General features: G+C 39.9%; 1 protein-coding gene across 2 annotated transcripts in view; it reads right to left on the bottom strand.

The window, feature by feature from the left end:
- Window positions 1-16,527, bottom strand: part of LOC103396027 (glypican-5-like) — an 81,925-nt gene that overhangs the window by 20,017 nt on the left and 45,381 nt on the right. Inside the window, exon 8 of one of the 2 annotated variants that reach the window (XM_008333950.3) lies at window positions 7,791-7,907. In XM_008333950.3, coding sequence (XP_008332172.1) covers window positions 7,791-7,907 — 117 coding nt within the window. Of the gene's footprint in view, window positions 1-7,149; window positions 7,908-16,527 lie in introns of those variants that run through there. The other variant, XM_025052379.1, reaches the window with a different exon arrangement.

The following is a 16,527-nucleotide window of genomic DNA, read 5'->3' on the forward strand; positions in this document are numbered from 1 at the left end:
CACGATAAACAAGCTAAATCTTATTATGCAGAGCCACGGGCTGAAATCAATGTACATTCCATGAGTTCAGACAAAACTGCCGTGCTGAGCAGCAGAACATGTAGCAACAGCGTCCAGATAACCACTCGAGTATGGAGCTAATAACCCTGGCATTGGTGGGATGTTGAAGACAATGGCACTGGGCCCAGCTGTCCTTAAAGCATGTAAATTAGACAGAGAATCAATTAAGGCACCGTTGCTGTAGAAACCACAGCCGGGTCGTTGTATAATTGTTGCTTGGATGCAGTCCAATGCAGTTTGTTGGTTTGTTGTGACAGAGTCAGGAATGCAAAACTGCCAAAGCTCCACTGTGGCTGTTGCAGAGGCACCATACAGGGAAATTAACTGCAGGGTTTTTTTCCACCAACACACTGCAAAAGCTAATTTCTAATTTGTCCTTGGAGCTAATACAAGAGATGTGTAATTTCTCAATATGAGTTATTCAAAAGGCTTGTGTGTATTATGAGCTGTTCAAAATTTCTCTCTCTTTCTCTCTCTACCTGCTGTATAATAACAAAGGAAAAGCTGCTTTCAGTTTGTGAAAATGGCTTTTAAACCAGATTATGTGCACTTTTCCAAAGCTTCAATTTTATACACAGGATATATGATGATAAATATATTTAATATGAAAAAACACTGAGGCTCTTACTATACGTTCAGTACTTTTTCAGTACTAAATGTATAACACTTAAGACCATGCATATGCATTACAAGTCACCTGATTCATTTCACTTAATTTCACAGTTATTGAAGTTTACTGTATATAGAGTATGTTTGTGTGTGTGTATGTGTATATATGTATATATATATATATATATATATATATATAACCTTCCAGTGGACTCACCACCCACAGGAAGGTTTGGGGGGTTGGTACGGTGCAGTGTGATTTGGGTGGCGACTGCTACCCCCGCGACCCCGCAACGGATAAGCGGATGAAAATGGATGGATGGATGGATGGATATATTTATATACACATTTATTGGTATATATAAACATACCCAAGTACATAGCCATATACATTATCAAATATATTTACCTATATATTTAATAAACAATAATATCTCCAATTAACATAAGACATCTCAGCCTATTCAGTGATACTTTAATACTAATGTATTTTTGTCAAAGTTGTTTTTAGTTGAAGACTAAATCTTAAATTGGTTCAAAAGTAAATCAGCGAAACACAGAAAGTAAATGTGCAAAGGAGTGCCTGATAACAAAATAAAGTCAGTAACTCCTTGCACAGTCATCAGACAGATGGCCAGGCTGCAGTTTTTTTTTTGTTTGTTTTTTTTTTTGCAGATGTGGAGCTGAGACGGTGGGGATTACCTTGAAGTTAACCTCCAGCATTTGAAGAGAAATCATTTATTCCCCGAAAGGCTTTAAGTAAAATCTGAAATGATGAAATTTTTCCGAGTCTTCCTTACACTCTGCCAGCTCTGTAATTATATGATATCGAGGCTGCTTTGAGAGCATCAAGGGTTGAGTCCCCGCATTAACTGTACTTGATATATTTGGGTGCATTCTACGTGCACTGAAAACAACAACTCATCCTCTGAAGAAGTTTAAGGGTGTGTGTGCAACCGAACTGCAGGGAAATAAGCCCTGGATTCAAGTGGAAATAGAAAAGCTACATTCAAAATGTTTAAATAGGAAATGTGGGTTTTTAAATGGGATGTGAACCACACGTGTTAGTGTGTTATGTGTACAAGTGAAATACAAATACATTCTGTCAAATTAACTAAATCTTCAGGGATCTAAATCAACACAGAGTACTTCCTTTTTTTCCCCCTACTGTTTGAAACTGTATCACCTCATTGTGGTAAAGCTCTGTGCAGAGACAGCAAAATAGGAAGGGAGAAAGGGAAGTAAAAGCTGGAAGACACTCCAGGAAAAAGTGATCTACGATGTCTGCAGAAGTCCTTGGATTTTTAAAAATGAAATGTCTCTCCATTCACTCATCATAAAAGCTCACAGTCCTTGAAAATGTCTGTGTCTGTGTGTCTGGATGTGTATAAATAATATCCTTGAATTCAACGGCAAAAAACAAAACAGCAGCAATTCTTCATGCATGACAAAGATGACACAAAAAGAGGAAAAAACAACAATTAATCACTAAACTTCTACTGTGAGAGATACAAAATAAAAATAAATAAAAATGTCACTAACCTGCTTTTAAAACAGTACAGTCAACTAAGCAATTAATGATTCACTCTTGATGGGTGACATTTTGTAATGGAACAACATGAAAGTTGCTGCTATTACACTCATATGTCAAACCTAAGGATGGCAGGCAGAATGTGGCCTTCCTCGTGTGCATTTATAACATTTACTTGGTGAATAATTCACAATTCCTACTTCTTTCATTCCAATTCTAAATCCAATTCAAGTCCGCCTTTATGTATATTTACCATAAACTACAATTCTCATAATGCATGTCAATTCCACAGCCCACCTCCAGGCTTCCTGGTAAAGCTATAGCCTGTTTGATAAATCAATTAATAAATTAATTCTGTTGTAGACATTCTGTCTGGTGAGTCATCACATATGAGGACTGCACAAGCAAAAAGAATGTTATCTGCTTGTCTCTGTTATTCCAAATCCAAATCCCAGTGAAGAAGCTAAGGGAACGGTTTGGAAGTTTAAGTAAGAAAAACATTCATGTTCAGTCAACCAAGACATTTTGAACAAGTCAATTATTATTATTTCTGGGAGAGATGCATTTGTTCCTGTATTTCCAGCATGACTGCTGACCAATGGTGGTTGCATCTGTTGAGCTCTGTGTTTCATTTAAACCTAATTAAATGCCTTGGTTCCATCATCTGCAACTAATCTCACAATCACTGACCTGGAGGAATGAGCAAAATTGTTTATAGTTTTAACAATATTTTCTCTTCATAATCACAAGGGGTTCCCATCGCAGCAAAAAGTATATTTTGTTTAGGTGCTAATTAGCAATGCCAAGTCAAATTTCCTAACAAGATAGCCACTTGTCAGTGTATTGTGCAAGTAAGACAACTTAGTTTTGCCTCCACAAACTCAGCAAATCTGGAAAACAGTGCAAATTGTTTTCAACTCAAGTTAATTTTTCCAAGAATGCTTGGGTTTGTTTAGAACTTTTGGGGGAAAATACCTCTTAACGCTGCACAACAAGTTAGCACAAGTTGATCCTGCTGCTTACCGTTAGTGACATTTTTTGGACATGACCTCAGGTAACCCTCGCATGAGTCAATCACAGGAGAAAGAAAACGTTGGCATGGGGATGTCACACCCTGCTCATGTCAGGCACTAACTCTGGGTGTGTGTGTGTAGGTGTGTGTGAGTGAACTTTGGTTTCTGTCAACCAGATGATGGAGATGTTGTTCAAAAATGTTTGACAGTGACATCAGCAATTTTCAGGGAGCATGTTCTGACAGAGACCTTGTTGACGAGAACTCTGGGAGAGTCAACACAAATGCACGCACACACACACACACACACACACAAATGGGAGTGCTGTTTAACTCAGCAGAGGCAGTTCGGAGTAATCAGCAGCTCTCATTGGCCAGCAGTAGAACATTTGTTTCAAGTCTCACCATGACTGTTTAATAAGCTCATGGTTATCATGAGACCAGATTAGGAATCCATCAACGTTGGACAGGAAGTCTAGTTTATGAAGTATTCCTAACAGAACAAAATTGAAATTCCTCACTGAGAGGATCTTGATAAACACATTTTAGTCACAGTTTATCTTTTGAGTCCAAACCCAAAAACGTCAGGTCAACAGAACTGAGCTACAGCCCGATGGATTATCGTCACATCGCTGCCACCCAGACGCAACAAGTGGATTGGATTTTAAGTATGCGACTTTGATAAACATGAGTCCACGAGTGGAAGATAGTTTCAGATTGCATGTTGCTTGTTATGTTTTCAGAAAAAGACCCTTCCCTGTTTCTGCTGCTGCTGAGTCAGAACTGCGTTTTGTAAACCACCGCTGAGTTCTCTGTGTTCTCCCTACATGGTAATCACATTGACCACATGTTTGGCATGACATGAGTTGACCGCGCAATTGTGTGTTTACGTTTAGCTGATCATTCTGTTTACTGCATGGGCACCTTATTAATCATTTTCACTTTTTTTTCTGGTCCCTTCTTTAAAAGCTGTTGCTGCTAACCTTAAAAACAAGTTGTTTTTTTTACTTTGTTTAAGCACTAATCCAAAAAAGAAGAAAGATTTCCATAGCTGTGCTCCAAAAGTACAGGTCACAGTTTCTGAACATCCATGTCTCCTACAAATTGATACCTCTGAGGACAGTAAATGTGACCTACTGTGGAAAAAAAGAGTCTAACTTTTTTTAATAACTTTTCTTCTAATTTAAAATGTTATGCTCAGAGCAGCAGAGTGTGGGTTCATGAAGTTTAACTGCCAAACTAACAGAGAGCCCGGTGCAAAGGGACTTGTTGCTGTACCGTTGCTACAGCAGCAGTGCAGCAGCAAGGAGCAGCAGAGTTCCTAAGAGCTTCATCATCATCATCATCATCATCATCATCATCATCATCATCAAGTGGAAAGAATCTGTCCCCGCCCTGTGACACACTGCCAGCTCAAACTGAAGTTTTTCTTCATTTCTAGATTCCAACGCTTTAATGTTTTGACATTTTCCTACTCTGTTCTTTTTGCTCAAACAGTTGTTTATCATCTAAAACAGCACAGTATTGACTGCATGACTAAATGTATAGAATCTTCTGGTAGAATATATGTTCTTATTAGTTTTTTGTTTTTTTTTCTGAACCCTAACCGTGAGTCCCTGCAGTGGCTTAAAGATCCACAGGATCCACAGTGGGGAACTGCTGAGTGTGTGTAAACAGCACTAAGATTTCTCAGATGTGGAACCTTGCTGGGCCAAGGGCCAAACTAGACAGCAGCACAGTGGTGAGTCTCATCAATCAGACATATAACTGGCCTCTGTACGTACTGGACTCTGCTGTTATTCAGCATTCACCAGTTTCCACAGTTTTAATGATGCTCTGTGTTTTGATGTGTGAAATAACGTCCAATTCAACTATTAATGTTGTCGCGCATATATTTAGACCATGTGGCGCAAGATGCCATTGACTGCATTTGCTGATGTGCGTAGTGACGGAGTGATCTGGTCTCAGAGTCATGTGGAAACAGACGGGCCTTTGTGACAGGGTCCACACCCAAAAACAGCTGTCCTGATGGCTGGGAATCAAAAATCTACTTTGAAACATTTATTGACCACATCCGCAATATTTACAGGCAGATCCACTGAAGAGATACAGACTTCTGCTCTTTTTATGGGGCATTTTATTGTGTGTCATTTCCAGATTTTACAAATGTCACGTAACTGGAACACGTATTTCACTATTTTTTTAAAAACATTACAACGTTAACTGACACAACAACGTGTGTGTGTGCCTTACGGAATGTATCTAGTCTGTGATACAAATGCAGAGTTTTGCTGATGACATTTAACCACAATGCTCAGGCCCCAATCATCATTTCTATTTCTAACCTCCAGCAGTGTCAGAAAATACTGTCACCTCTGGATGCCCGATTATTTTTTTTCTGCAAGACAACCGTTTGTGGCCAGACAACTTCAGCTACACATTCACACCTCTTCACCAAGGATTAATCTCACTATAACTGAACCACATGCGTCCTTTCACCGAAAAAATTAATTAAGTGTTTCTAATCAGGCTTTTTGTAACTGCAAGGATCAAGTGGTGAAGTCGGTCTCACAATGAACTAATCGAAGTTTATTAAAACAAGGATGTGAGTCACATCCTTAAACAACACTCTCTCACTGACACTGGAATTAACTTCACAATCAGTCAGACAGTCAACAGGGGCATCTGGTAGTGGGTTTGTGATTTGGAAAGTGATTCAGTGATGGACTTGGCAAAAATCTATTTAAAGACAAAGCCATATTTTGTGGAGTAATTTTCCACTCCGAGGATTCTCAAAGGTCCTGTCTACAAAAATTTGCTGAAGGCTCTGAAGTGGCGACGAACGGAACCGAGGACGAGTGACAAACCTATCTGTTCAGAGACTGAAGAGAGAGAGAGAGAAAAAAACAATAAATTGGTTTGGGGTTTGCATTTTTGTGTTTCTTTTATACTAGAATGACAGTTTAACACTGTTCAGGACTGGTTTTCTTACTGAACATGTAACAAAAATAAAAATGAAAAATTTTGTTTGGCTAATCCTGGAGTAATCTTTTAATATAGCAAGTTGAGATTATCAAGACACTAAAGGAGGAATTATATTAACGTCTAACTTGTAACTGTCATAAAGTGGACATTTGGAAAAACCAAATGATCAGGAGAAGGTCCCAGAAGGAGACCTGAAGTCATTTGTTGTTTTCAAATGTAAATTCATATAAATGGAACCCTATGGAAGGGATTTTCCTAAACACTAAAATTAAATCAAAAATGATTTTCATCAAACAAGACGCTGGGTGTGTTCTGTGGGTCCATTATACAGCGGAGAAAACTGCTTTAGAGACCGTCCAATGGTTATGGTTGCTGGCAGAGCGTATCATTCTGAAAGTCAGTTAGTATCAAGGGCGTGGCAGCCGTCAGACATAATTGTCAAAAGTGATTAAATTAATCCAAACTAATTTACTGGAGGAGAGTTAACGCAGGCTTTTTGCTGCAGCTGATGTTTAATGTCAGAAGAAATAGGCATATATTTTAGTTGACAAGTTAAACCAGGTGTTTACAGTAGTGATATAATGTGTTTTCTTAGCTCCTGTGAGTTGACTATCCTGGATGTACCTCCAACAGGAAGCTAATTTAGACTAGATTAACACTGTGTGTCCTTCCTTCTTCTTATCAGCCACAGCCCCAAGGCTTAGTTGCCCTCTGCCACCTGGTCTGGAATGAAGGTCGGGGGTTTCAACACCCACGGAAACGTCAACAGGCATCGGCTGTGCTCTGTCTGGTAACCATGACAACAGGGTGCTTGACAGCCACCAAGCACAGGTGGATGTTGTTGTCCAAAGATACCTGACACTTAGCTGACAGCAGAAGACAAGGCTGAAGAAACACAGGTGAGATTTTACTTAAGGGGAGAAATGCATGAGGCGAAAGAACCAAGAAATGAAAGATTTTCGCCTGGAGAAAGTTTGGAGATAAAGAATGAAACTTATATTGAGTGGATAAGAGAGACAGAGGGAGGAGAGGGGAGACGAGAGAAAGTCCTTTGGAGAGACGCATCAGAAATCAAACAGGTGCAGAAAGGGTGAGCACTGTGGAAAGAAAGGAAGATTCAAAGATTGAGTGTGAGTGATGGCTGGTGAACTATCTGCAGGCATAATTTTCAGGGCAACAAAAGGGAAGGCAGGCAGCGGGAAACCAAATCCTGCTCCGTTTGTCTCATTAAATGGCCTTTAGGGACTTTTTGAAATGGCCCTTTTATTCTTGGTCTTTTTAAGCCTTAGACCCCATCTACATGACAAACAGCGTCACTTTGAAGCTGCTTGTGTCATCACGGGCTATCTGTCACTCATTTCTGACCTTTTGATCCTGACACACATGCTTTTTTTTTTTTTTGCACGGGAAATTAACTTTTTGTCACATGCTTTGATAACTGTGACTTCTGAGTAATTCCTGAGTAGCAGTGACATTGACTGAAATGTACTGATTACTCCAAACTGTTTTTCTGAAATATTTACTAAGTAATGTTCCAAAGTTCTTAGTGCCTAACAACCTGATGTGTTCTTTGATGCCCTGGTGTCATCTTACCTGGTTGAATCCAACCGCGCTTTGACTTCAGCCAGCGTAGGGTCCACACCTCGAACTTTGACCTCGGGATTTTGCCTCTGGGCGTGCAGACCGTTTCCTACAGTTTTGCCAGAATAGCTGGAATCAAAAGCAAAGAAGAAGAGTCAATCACCCAGAGGGACATGTGGTGATCTGGACTCTTTAATGTCTGGCTCACTGTTGGGATGAGGCATGAAACTGAGCTGCATTGTCAGGGAGGCTCTCATCTCTAATGGTGTGCTTGATTTATAGATGTATCCATACATATATACAATTAACATATATATATATATGTGTATATATATATATATATATATATATATATATATATATATATTCCGTGGAGTTTTACAGATTAGGCCAATAGTGCTGACAAACGTCCTATAGTTCAGTGACAAACTGCTGCATCTCCCCCTAATTTTACTGTCTCGATAGCTTGGCTTTCATACTCTCTCCAAATGGTCTGGTGCATATGCACCCCCACACACTCTCTAACCACTGCCTGCTTTGATAGCAGCTGAAGTCTTAATTGCCGGCAGCCCTGAATCTTCCTTTGTCGGGATGGAAACAATCGATAGCTTTTGGGTTTTAAATCTCCACCCTCTGACATAAATGATTAATTCAAGCATCAAACAACTCTCTAAAGCAGTGGTTCAAAGTGGGAGCCCGTGTTTTAAGGGAGAGTGTGCATGTCTGTGTTCAGGCTTGGCTCGGGATGACAGTGCTGGCGTGGAAATGAGCTCATCAGATGGGATGGCAATAAAAGGGAAGTGTCAGGGTGAGTCTGGCGGTTCTACTGGCCTGGAACGTCTTCGTATGTTTGATATTGCGTAAGGGACGTGACAAATGACACAGCAGGATGTCCAAGAGAGTTTCCTGATATCTATCTAATTACAGCGGCAAATTTCTGCACTGATCTGGATTAGACCTCTGATGTGACGATAAGCTTCCAGCCAAGGGCAACGGACTGATTTAATGAAAAAAAAAAAAAAAAAAAAAAAAAGGTACACTAGTTGTCCAATGTCCAGGTGAATTAAACTGAAACATTCAGCATAGAATGTCAATGTCAATGTCTCATCTGTGTTGCCATAAAGGGACATTTGCTTTTTTTTTTTTACCACTTAAACATTTAGGTTTGGTAAACATTTAAAATCACACACATGACTATGGGAGTCACAGCCGGCTGTTTTCTACCAAACCGAATCATTCCTCCATGAATGCTCGATTGACTGACTCCAGTAAAAGCAGCTTTGTCTCCTCTGACCTTCCATCTGCCTGGAGCACATAGTGTTGCAGCAGTGACATCCACTCCTTGTGCAACCCCACACTGACCTTTCATGAACTGAAAGTTCTTTACATGTTCTCACAGCCCTTAAGGCAAAAACACATCCGTCTTTTTACAGGAAAATGCACCAAGCAGAAAAAATGTACATTTGAAATATTGAAATGTTGATGTTGGTCTACAGAGCCAGACAGGAGCATTCATTTTAATAACTTCTAAAGAGTATTTAGTTAAACAGAAGCTAAAAGAGAGTGTTGTCCATTGCGGTGACCTCAGGTAGAGCAGATTATAGGACGTCAAGGTCTGGCTGAAAATAACACTCATGTGGGACTTTTTTTTTTTTACATGCATCTTGTTCAAACAATGTATGTGTCCTCATTTAACCACAGGCAGTGTCACCTTATCTTGGAGGTTTATTTACAGCGGTTTTCAAAAATTTCAAATTCAAATTCAAAAAATCACCTTGTGGTCCAGCGGTTAAAGAAACCGGTTTGTAATTGGGGGATTGCTGGTTCAAAATCTAACCACGCCAGGGCTGTGGTGTGTTGAGCAAGCACCCAAACTCCCCCTCACTCTCTTGGTGCATTAAAAAGGAGCAGCCCACGGCTCCTGAGTGTCCAGAGTTAATCACTGGGATGTTTCACTGATGGGTTGAAAGCACAGAGTAATTTCCGTTTAGGGATTAATACTGAAGTACTACAGAAAAAAAAAAAAAAAAAACAACATAGAAGTACAAGCATCTGAAGTCTACAAAGTCAGTTTCCAGACAGACAGAACATTTTTTATGAATGCAAATACAACAAAATGTTGTAGTTTGGAGATTAATTTATAAGACCAAAGTCCAAAAAAAAAAATCTATTTTTAATAGACTTATCTTGACATTTAACAAATATTTCCAATGTTATTAGCCTACTGAAGAGATCAGTGATCACTAACTGGCGGTCTGTGGGCTGATTTTGGCCAGCTGAACTGTCCAATCTGCCCCGCAACTCGTTTCCAAAAGTGTGAAGATTGAAGAGAGTTCCAGTCTTATTCAGACTGAAAAATATTAGATTTATATATTAAACATATGAATACACAAATAGCATGTATTCTGCTTGCTGTTTGCAACAAGATATTCTTTTATAGATAATAGATGTGTGTAAGAAATGGGGCTGAAACAGAAGTACTACACAATGTTCTCAGGCCTTGACTTCTTGTGCCCGGATAACTTATCTCCACAGTTAGGATGATTACATCAGCTTCTTGCACAGGACATTTTGTGAAACCTTCAAATTCAGCAGAACAGAACATAAACCATAAAAAATGTACCAAAAGAAAAAAAAAAAGAAAAAAATAAAGAGTTCATCTTTGAAACTAATAAAATCAGCTCTCTGTTAAGATGTAAAAAAATCCCGATTGGCAGAATGAACTTCACAGAACATTTTCAGAATACCACACAGAGATGCAAACTTTCACTGATTAAGGCGTTATCTATCAAAAGGCGGCTGCACCGTCTCACAGACACTCATCAGTACGCAAAGGTCAAGAACCACTTTGAGGAGAATTCACTGACGACACCGAGGGACGTCAACAACACAAAGCGAATGCATTCTGACGAACAACAACAGCAAAAAATGTGACATAAATTATTTACTGTCATCTGCAGAAATGAAATGTAAAGAGGAATTAGGAGTAAAGTCTGTGAGCGGAAGTGAAGTAAAGTTGTTCTCATATGACTCTGTGTCGCTCTGTGGATGTGGGCGGAACCTGGCGACGGCCCAGGGACGGTGCAGCTGTCAGTGTAAACAGCAAATTGTTTACCTGGCGACGGCCCAGGGACGGTGCTACAGCTGTCAGTGTAAACAGCAAATTGTTGGATAATCGAGATTAATGCAGCTTTCTCCGCCCTCACACCCGTCATCGAGATTATTTACAAGATTGAACATGTGCTGAGGTATTCAGTCACAGCCACAGCCTGATCGTGCATCAGGTTAGATGTGCTCTTTGAAGACACTAACTGTCCGTTTGAAATGTTAGAGCGCCGTCACTTCTGTAATATTTCTAGTGGATTAACAGAGATGATTTTAAATTGAAGCATTGAAGTGTTGTGTTTGTTTTGCAGCAGTGTCATAAATCTCAGACATATCTTCCTTATTCTCCCTGCAGTAGCTGTTGCTCAACAAATTAAGAAGAATTTATGTGAACAGAAAATGCCCAATAAAATCAGAACCATTTACATATAAAAGTCAATATCAGAAAAGTACAGGCAATGCCATAAATCTAAAAAATAGATTTAAAATGAGTCCTTTATCTTTCCATCTGGTTCAGATGGCTCAGAGGGTTCAGACAACTCTACGAACCTACACATGCCCCGCACATTCATTTACACACATGCCCTGGCACAAACATAGACAGAGTCCCATTAGAAATACTTGTCAAATATAAAAACAGTTTTATCCTTCTATTGACACATTGATTTTCACCCACACAGCTTTGTGGTTCGTACTCATGACATGAAATCAGCCTGACTTTCCTCAGGACCTTTGAGCAGTGACATCCTTTTATACTTCAATTGGATACTCACACAAGTGACAAGGTTATTTTTCCTCTTTTTTTCAGCTTTTTATGCTAAAATTGATATGAATGTCTGCTGTGTCCTCTTTAAAAAGAGTTTTTTTTATTGTGTTTATTGTTTTACACACTGTTTTCTTACCTCTGAGTCTATTACAACGCAAAACGAGGAATAACACACATTAGGCTGGCCGTGAGAGCCAGGGAGGGGTTGAGTAGATGTTTGTAGCAAACTTTATGAGCAGGGTCTGGACATGTTGAAATACTCTGAGCAGGAGGTTTTGTTCTGAAAGGCCACACTGATCTCACACATACTGCAGGCTTAGCAGCCGTTCTCTGCACTAACACCAAGCACATGAACAGGCAAACGGTCAAAAGGCAGGTTTGCTAACATTAATCAACACGACGTTCCGTATGTGCTGCCCCATGGACGTGCAAACGTACACATACACATGCTGTGTAAGACTATTTCCTGCAATGCGGTGTTAACATACAGTTCACAAACACACACAGTGAGACCCACCGCAATCCCGAAAACATAAGACTTGTTCCCAATAAACACAAAAACACTAAAAAACCTCAAGAAATGTTCGAAATAAAGCATTGGCAGGATCCCGGCCGCCCTCAGAGACGTGCAAACCCTTGGCAATGTCTTCTGTATCTCGTTCTGGTTGAAGGATAACTTTACTATTTCACAGAAAACAACGTGTACAAATAGACTTAGCAGTCAAATTAGCAGGGGTCATGTGTAGGGCAGCGCAGTGACAGTAGGGCAGTGTTTCATCTCGCTCTGCACCATTTCTCTTATTCACTGCCCAAACTCCTGCCATTTTTTTCATGTTTGGAAAAGTTCAGTCCAATCCAAAGAGTCTTCAGTTCAAACAGTCGTTCTGTTTTTCCTGTCTCTCCGGTCAGACTTCATCGAATCGCTGCTTCCTTTGTTCCTTCTCTTTGTTTTTGGCTGTGCTTTGAAAGCCCAGTCACCCAGATGGTGAGCACATGAACCCACCAGTGTCACGGTGGCTGCAGGGACTCAGACATGACAGTAGCTGGAATACCTGGGACATTCACTCTTGGCTCAAATATATATTTGCACTGCTCTGTGCCCCCCCTCCCACCCCCATCTTTAACTGCCTCCTTCTTTTTGTTGACCCCACCTATTACTTGTTCCAGCTGGCAGCCCAGAAAATTAACAGATCCAGAGACTGTCTCGTTTCAGTGAGTCACTGATCTAATGGGTGCTCAAGAAACGCCGTGATATGGTGGGTAATGAAGACTTTTGAAGAAGAGATTAATTCCAAGTTAAACCACAAGAAAAAAACTGAAAATAGGCTTGTCAAATTTACTGTAACTGATCTTTTTATGTAAGGTTTTCTGGTTTCCATTACTGAAAGCAGAATTTGACTACAATTAATGATTCACTAAATGAGTAAGGAAACCGCAACTCCTACGTTGCCCACCCACTGCTGGTTTTTGAGGCCTAAACTTTGTGGAGTCATTGTACGTTTAGGGACAAGCGGTGTGATGAAGCCAGAACACTTTCAGGTTTGACTTGGAGCCAACCACTGCCTGCTGAGGACAAACAGTTATTGTAGATGGATATGTTTGGACTCAACTTTTGACATTCTGTAATCAGCTTCTTTTGGCCAATAAAAACAGCATGTTTGATTTTATTCAAGTGGACTACATAATATGTAGCATGTAGTACAAGATCTCGGCTGTTCAGAGCAAGTCCATCTAGGACCCTGATGCAGACCCAGGACAGGCTATATCCATATCCCCCAGACTAGAGTAGAGCCCCCTCGACCAGCTGTGGAAAGTTCATTAGAACCACAGCAGGTCCTGAAAGTGGGAAGATTTTAACAATGTTGTCTGATTATTTTCAAACATGTGGAGAACCAAGAATTCACCACCACTCTCTGTCAACCAAACATTCACACGACACTTTGCCAAGAGTCAGAAAAATAAAGAGCAGCTCAGGCACAGCCGTCCTGTTGACTCCAAACCTCAGCTGCAGAAATCACAGCAAGCAGGAAGCAAACTCCCAAGACAGCAAGGGTCTCAAACAGGTGGCCTGGGTTTCACTTCTGGCGTGGAACCACCCTCACCTGGCCTGCCACTAGATGTCAATAATAATAAAATTTTGGCTTTAATGCAATCTTTTAAAATTATTTTAATTGCTTTATTTTTCAGTATTCAGTTGGTCATTTAAGAATGAGGAAAAAAAAATCTATTCCTGCTACTTTATTTTGTGATACTTGAGAGGTGACAATCAAAACTTTTTCTCTCTTCGCTAACAACTGAACTACTGCATTTGCACTGGGTGCTAAAATGTTCAAATACTGTTAATATTAAAAATCCTCAGCCTGCAGACTCTGGTTACACTAACTGCAGGAACATGACGTTCAGTGAAGCTGACGTCTTAGGACATTAACGTTTATGAATCTTTAGAGATTTGTCCTGGACGTCACCTCGGGCACGACACCTGGACTAAACCAGCAATAGATCTGTCTCTGGGATGCTTTGGACCAATTAAATATGGCTGTTTATGGCCGTGTGTGGTTGGTTTGGAATTACACACCACTACGTTGGTCTCAACTGTTTGCCATGTCTAAAGAGGTCCCAGGGCGGTTTTACCAACACTGAGCTGCTTTATCGATGGGTCGCACTGTAACGACAATATGGTTGAAACACCAATGGCTCACATTACTTATAGTTATTATGCCCCGAGAGCCTGTTCTCTGCAGTACAATAACAGCAGTGTGCTGTGCTGAAGTATGTTTGTCTTATAATTACTCATGCCTTTATTATTAGGTCAAGTACACAATTAATATATATTTCACTTTAGCTGTTACTGGGTACATTCATCTGACAGGAATGGAGTTTCCTCAAAAAACAAAAAAATAAAACACAAACATATTTTTTCTCTTGATATCTGTGACCCTGGTCTAGACCAACACTGACTCACCTCACCACATCAGGATGTCTGAATAAATGGAGGTAGAGGTCACTAAAATAATTCAATATTCAGACTGAGTATAAATGTACCTTTGTAGTAATTATAATTTAATGGAATGATTTACAAGAAAATTAACCATTATTAAAAAAAAATATCCAAAGGTTGTGTCCGCATAACAGGTAAAACATTAGCCAAAGAGACAGCTAATAGCTAGCCATAAATAAAAAATATTAGGAATGGAAAAACCCAATGTGTCTAAAGGTTACTCCAGCTAATATAATTTAAATATTGAATTGGTGACCCTCTTCAAACCTCTGTTTGAGCCACTTTTGGACACAAACCCACCATTTGAGACACACTTTAATGTTATATATTTTTAAATGTTTCTGACAAAATCACTTTAAAAACTAATGCAATTTCAAATGGATCAGCAAACCTAAATTTGTAACAGACGGACAGACGGAAATATAAGAGATGTATTTCTTTTTAACTACTGTATATTCAATATACCTGACCAGGTCTGAACACAGTAAACAAGGACAGCTGGTCTTGTGGTTGAAGTTCAAGTCCAGTCCTGTCATGGTATTCTCTCTAGGCCACTGAAACCTGGACCAAGTTTTAGAAGTGAGGGGTCGTTACAGGGTTCAAAATGAGCCTGAAGTTAGATGGTTATTGATGGTTATTGATGGTTATTGATGGTTATTGATTTCTGACCCTGCAGTCAAGCAATAACTCTGGACATACTTTTACTTACACACAATATTTTTCGGCATTGTTCGCCAAGCTTAATATTTACATCCATTTTTGACAGACAAAAACCCTCAGCAATTTCAAGCGTGGCTCATCATGAGCCCAGTGTAGGCTGATACGGTGCATGTTTCATCTGAGCGTTACCCTGGGCTAATGAACAAGTATTGATTTACCTAACAGCCACAGTAATTGCAAAGCACTGAAGTAATTTGGTGCAAGTAACATGCTCCTGGCAACCGAGTGCTCATGGTATTATATCTCTTTTACACACACACAAGTGCACACACACATGCATTTTTTTCAAAGCACAGCTGGATAATAATGTCAAATGCTGATTATAAGATTTTTCAAAAATGATGCAATGTCTAGACATTTTACATTGAATACTGAGTTGCGTTACATAATTTTCTTTAATCTATTCAATTCATATCTCTTTCTGGTAAGTAAACGCTCCAAACATGTATCCACACTGCCCCCGTGTGGCCAATTTGTTTGACATAGAGGCCAATTCTGATGCTTTGTAAGTCACACAGTACCTTGTGACTAGTTAGCTTTTAAAATTCATGAAGACACATTGACGTTCATATATTGCATCAATTATAAATAATTCCTGCACAATAAGCTGAAAACCGACCAGATTCCACCCAGAAACACACAAGAAGAAAAATATGTCCCTTATATTGTAGCCTGACTGCACGACCTCTTAGAACTACATTACCAAAACAGTCAAGTGCATTCTCGAACCAAAAACCTCTTGATTTCAACCTTTATTTTTAACTCATTTCATGTCACAGTGAATGAGAAAGAGCTGCCACCCACACTCAACTGCCACGACTAAAAATCCAGCCACTTGTCAGAAGCACGTTAAAGAAAGGACAAGTCTCGTGTTAGAAACAAACAGTGGAAACATACAGTAAGGCTGTTTTTCTGAAACACTGGTGGCAGCTCCATAGACTTCTGCTGTAATTGGTGTCTGTGGTTGGGTCTGAGGACATTCCCGGGCCTGAAAGTCACGACTGTGCCTGACACTGGGTGTAACTGTTGTAACTCCCACCTCACTGTGTCCCCGGCTCCACTGTACCAGCAGATGAACTGCAGGCTGAGTCAACAGACCACACAGACTTTTGGGAAAACATACTGCAGCCCCACCAGATTGAGAGAATAAGAGCGTCACA

Source organism: Cynoglossus semilaevis, chromosome 20 (genome assembly GCF_000523025.1).
Source record: "Cynoglossus semilaevis isolate Cse_v1.0 chromosome 20, Cse_v1.0, whole genome shotgun sequence".
Classification (NCBI taxonomy): Eukaryota; Metazoa; Chordata; class Actinopteri; order Pleuronectiformes; family Cynoglossidae; genus Cynoglossus; species Cynoglossus semilaevis.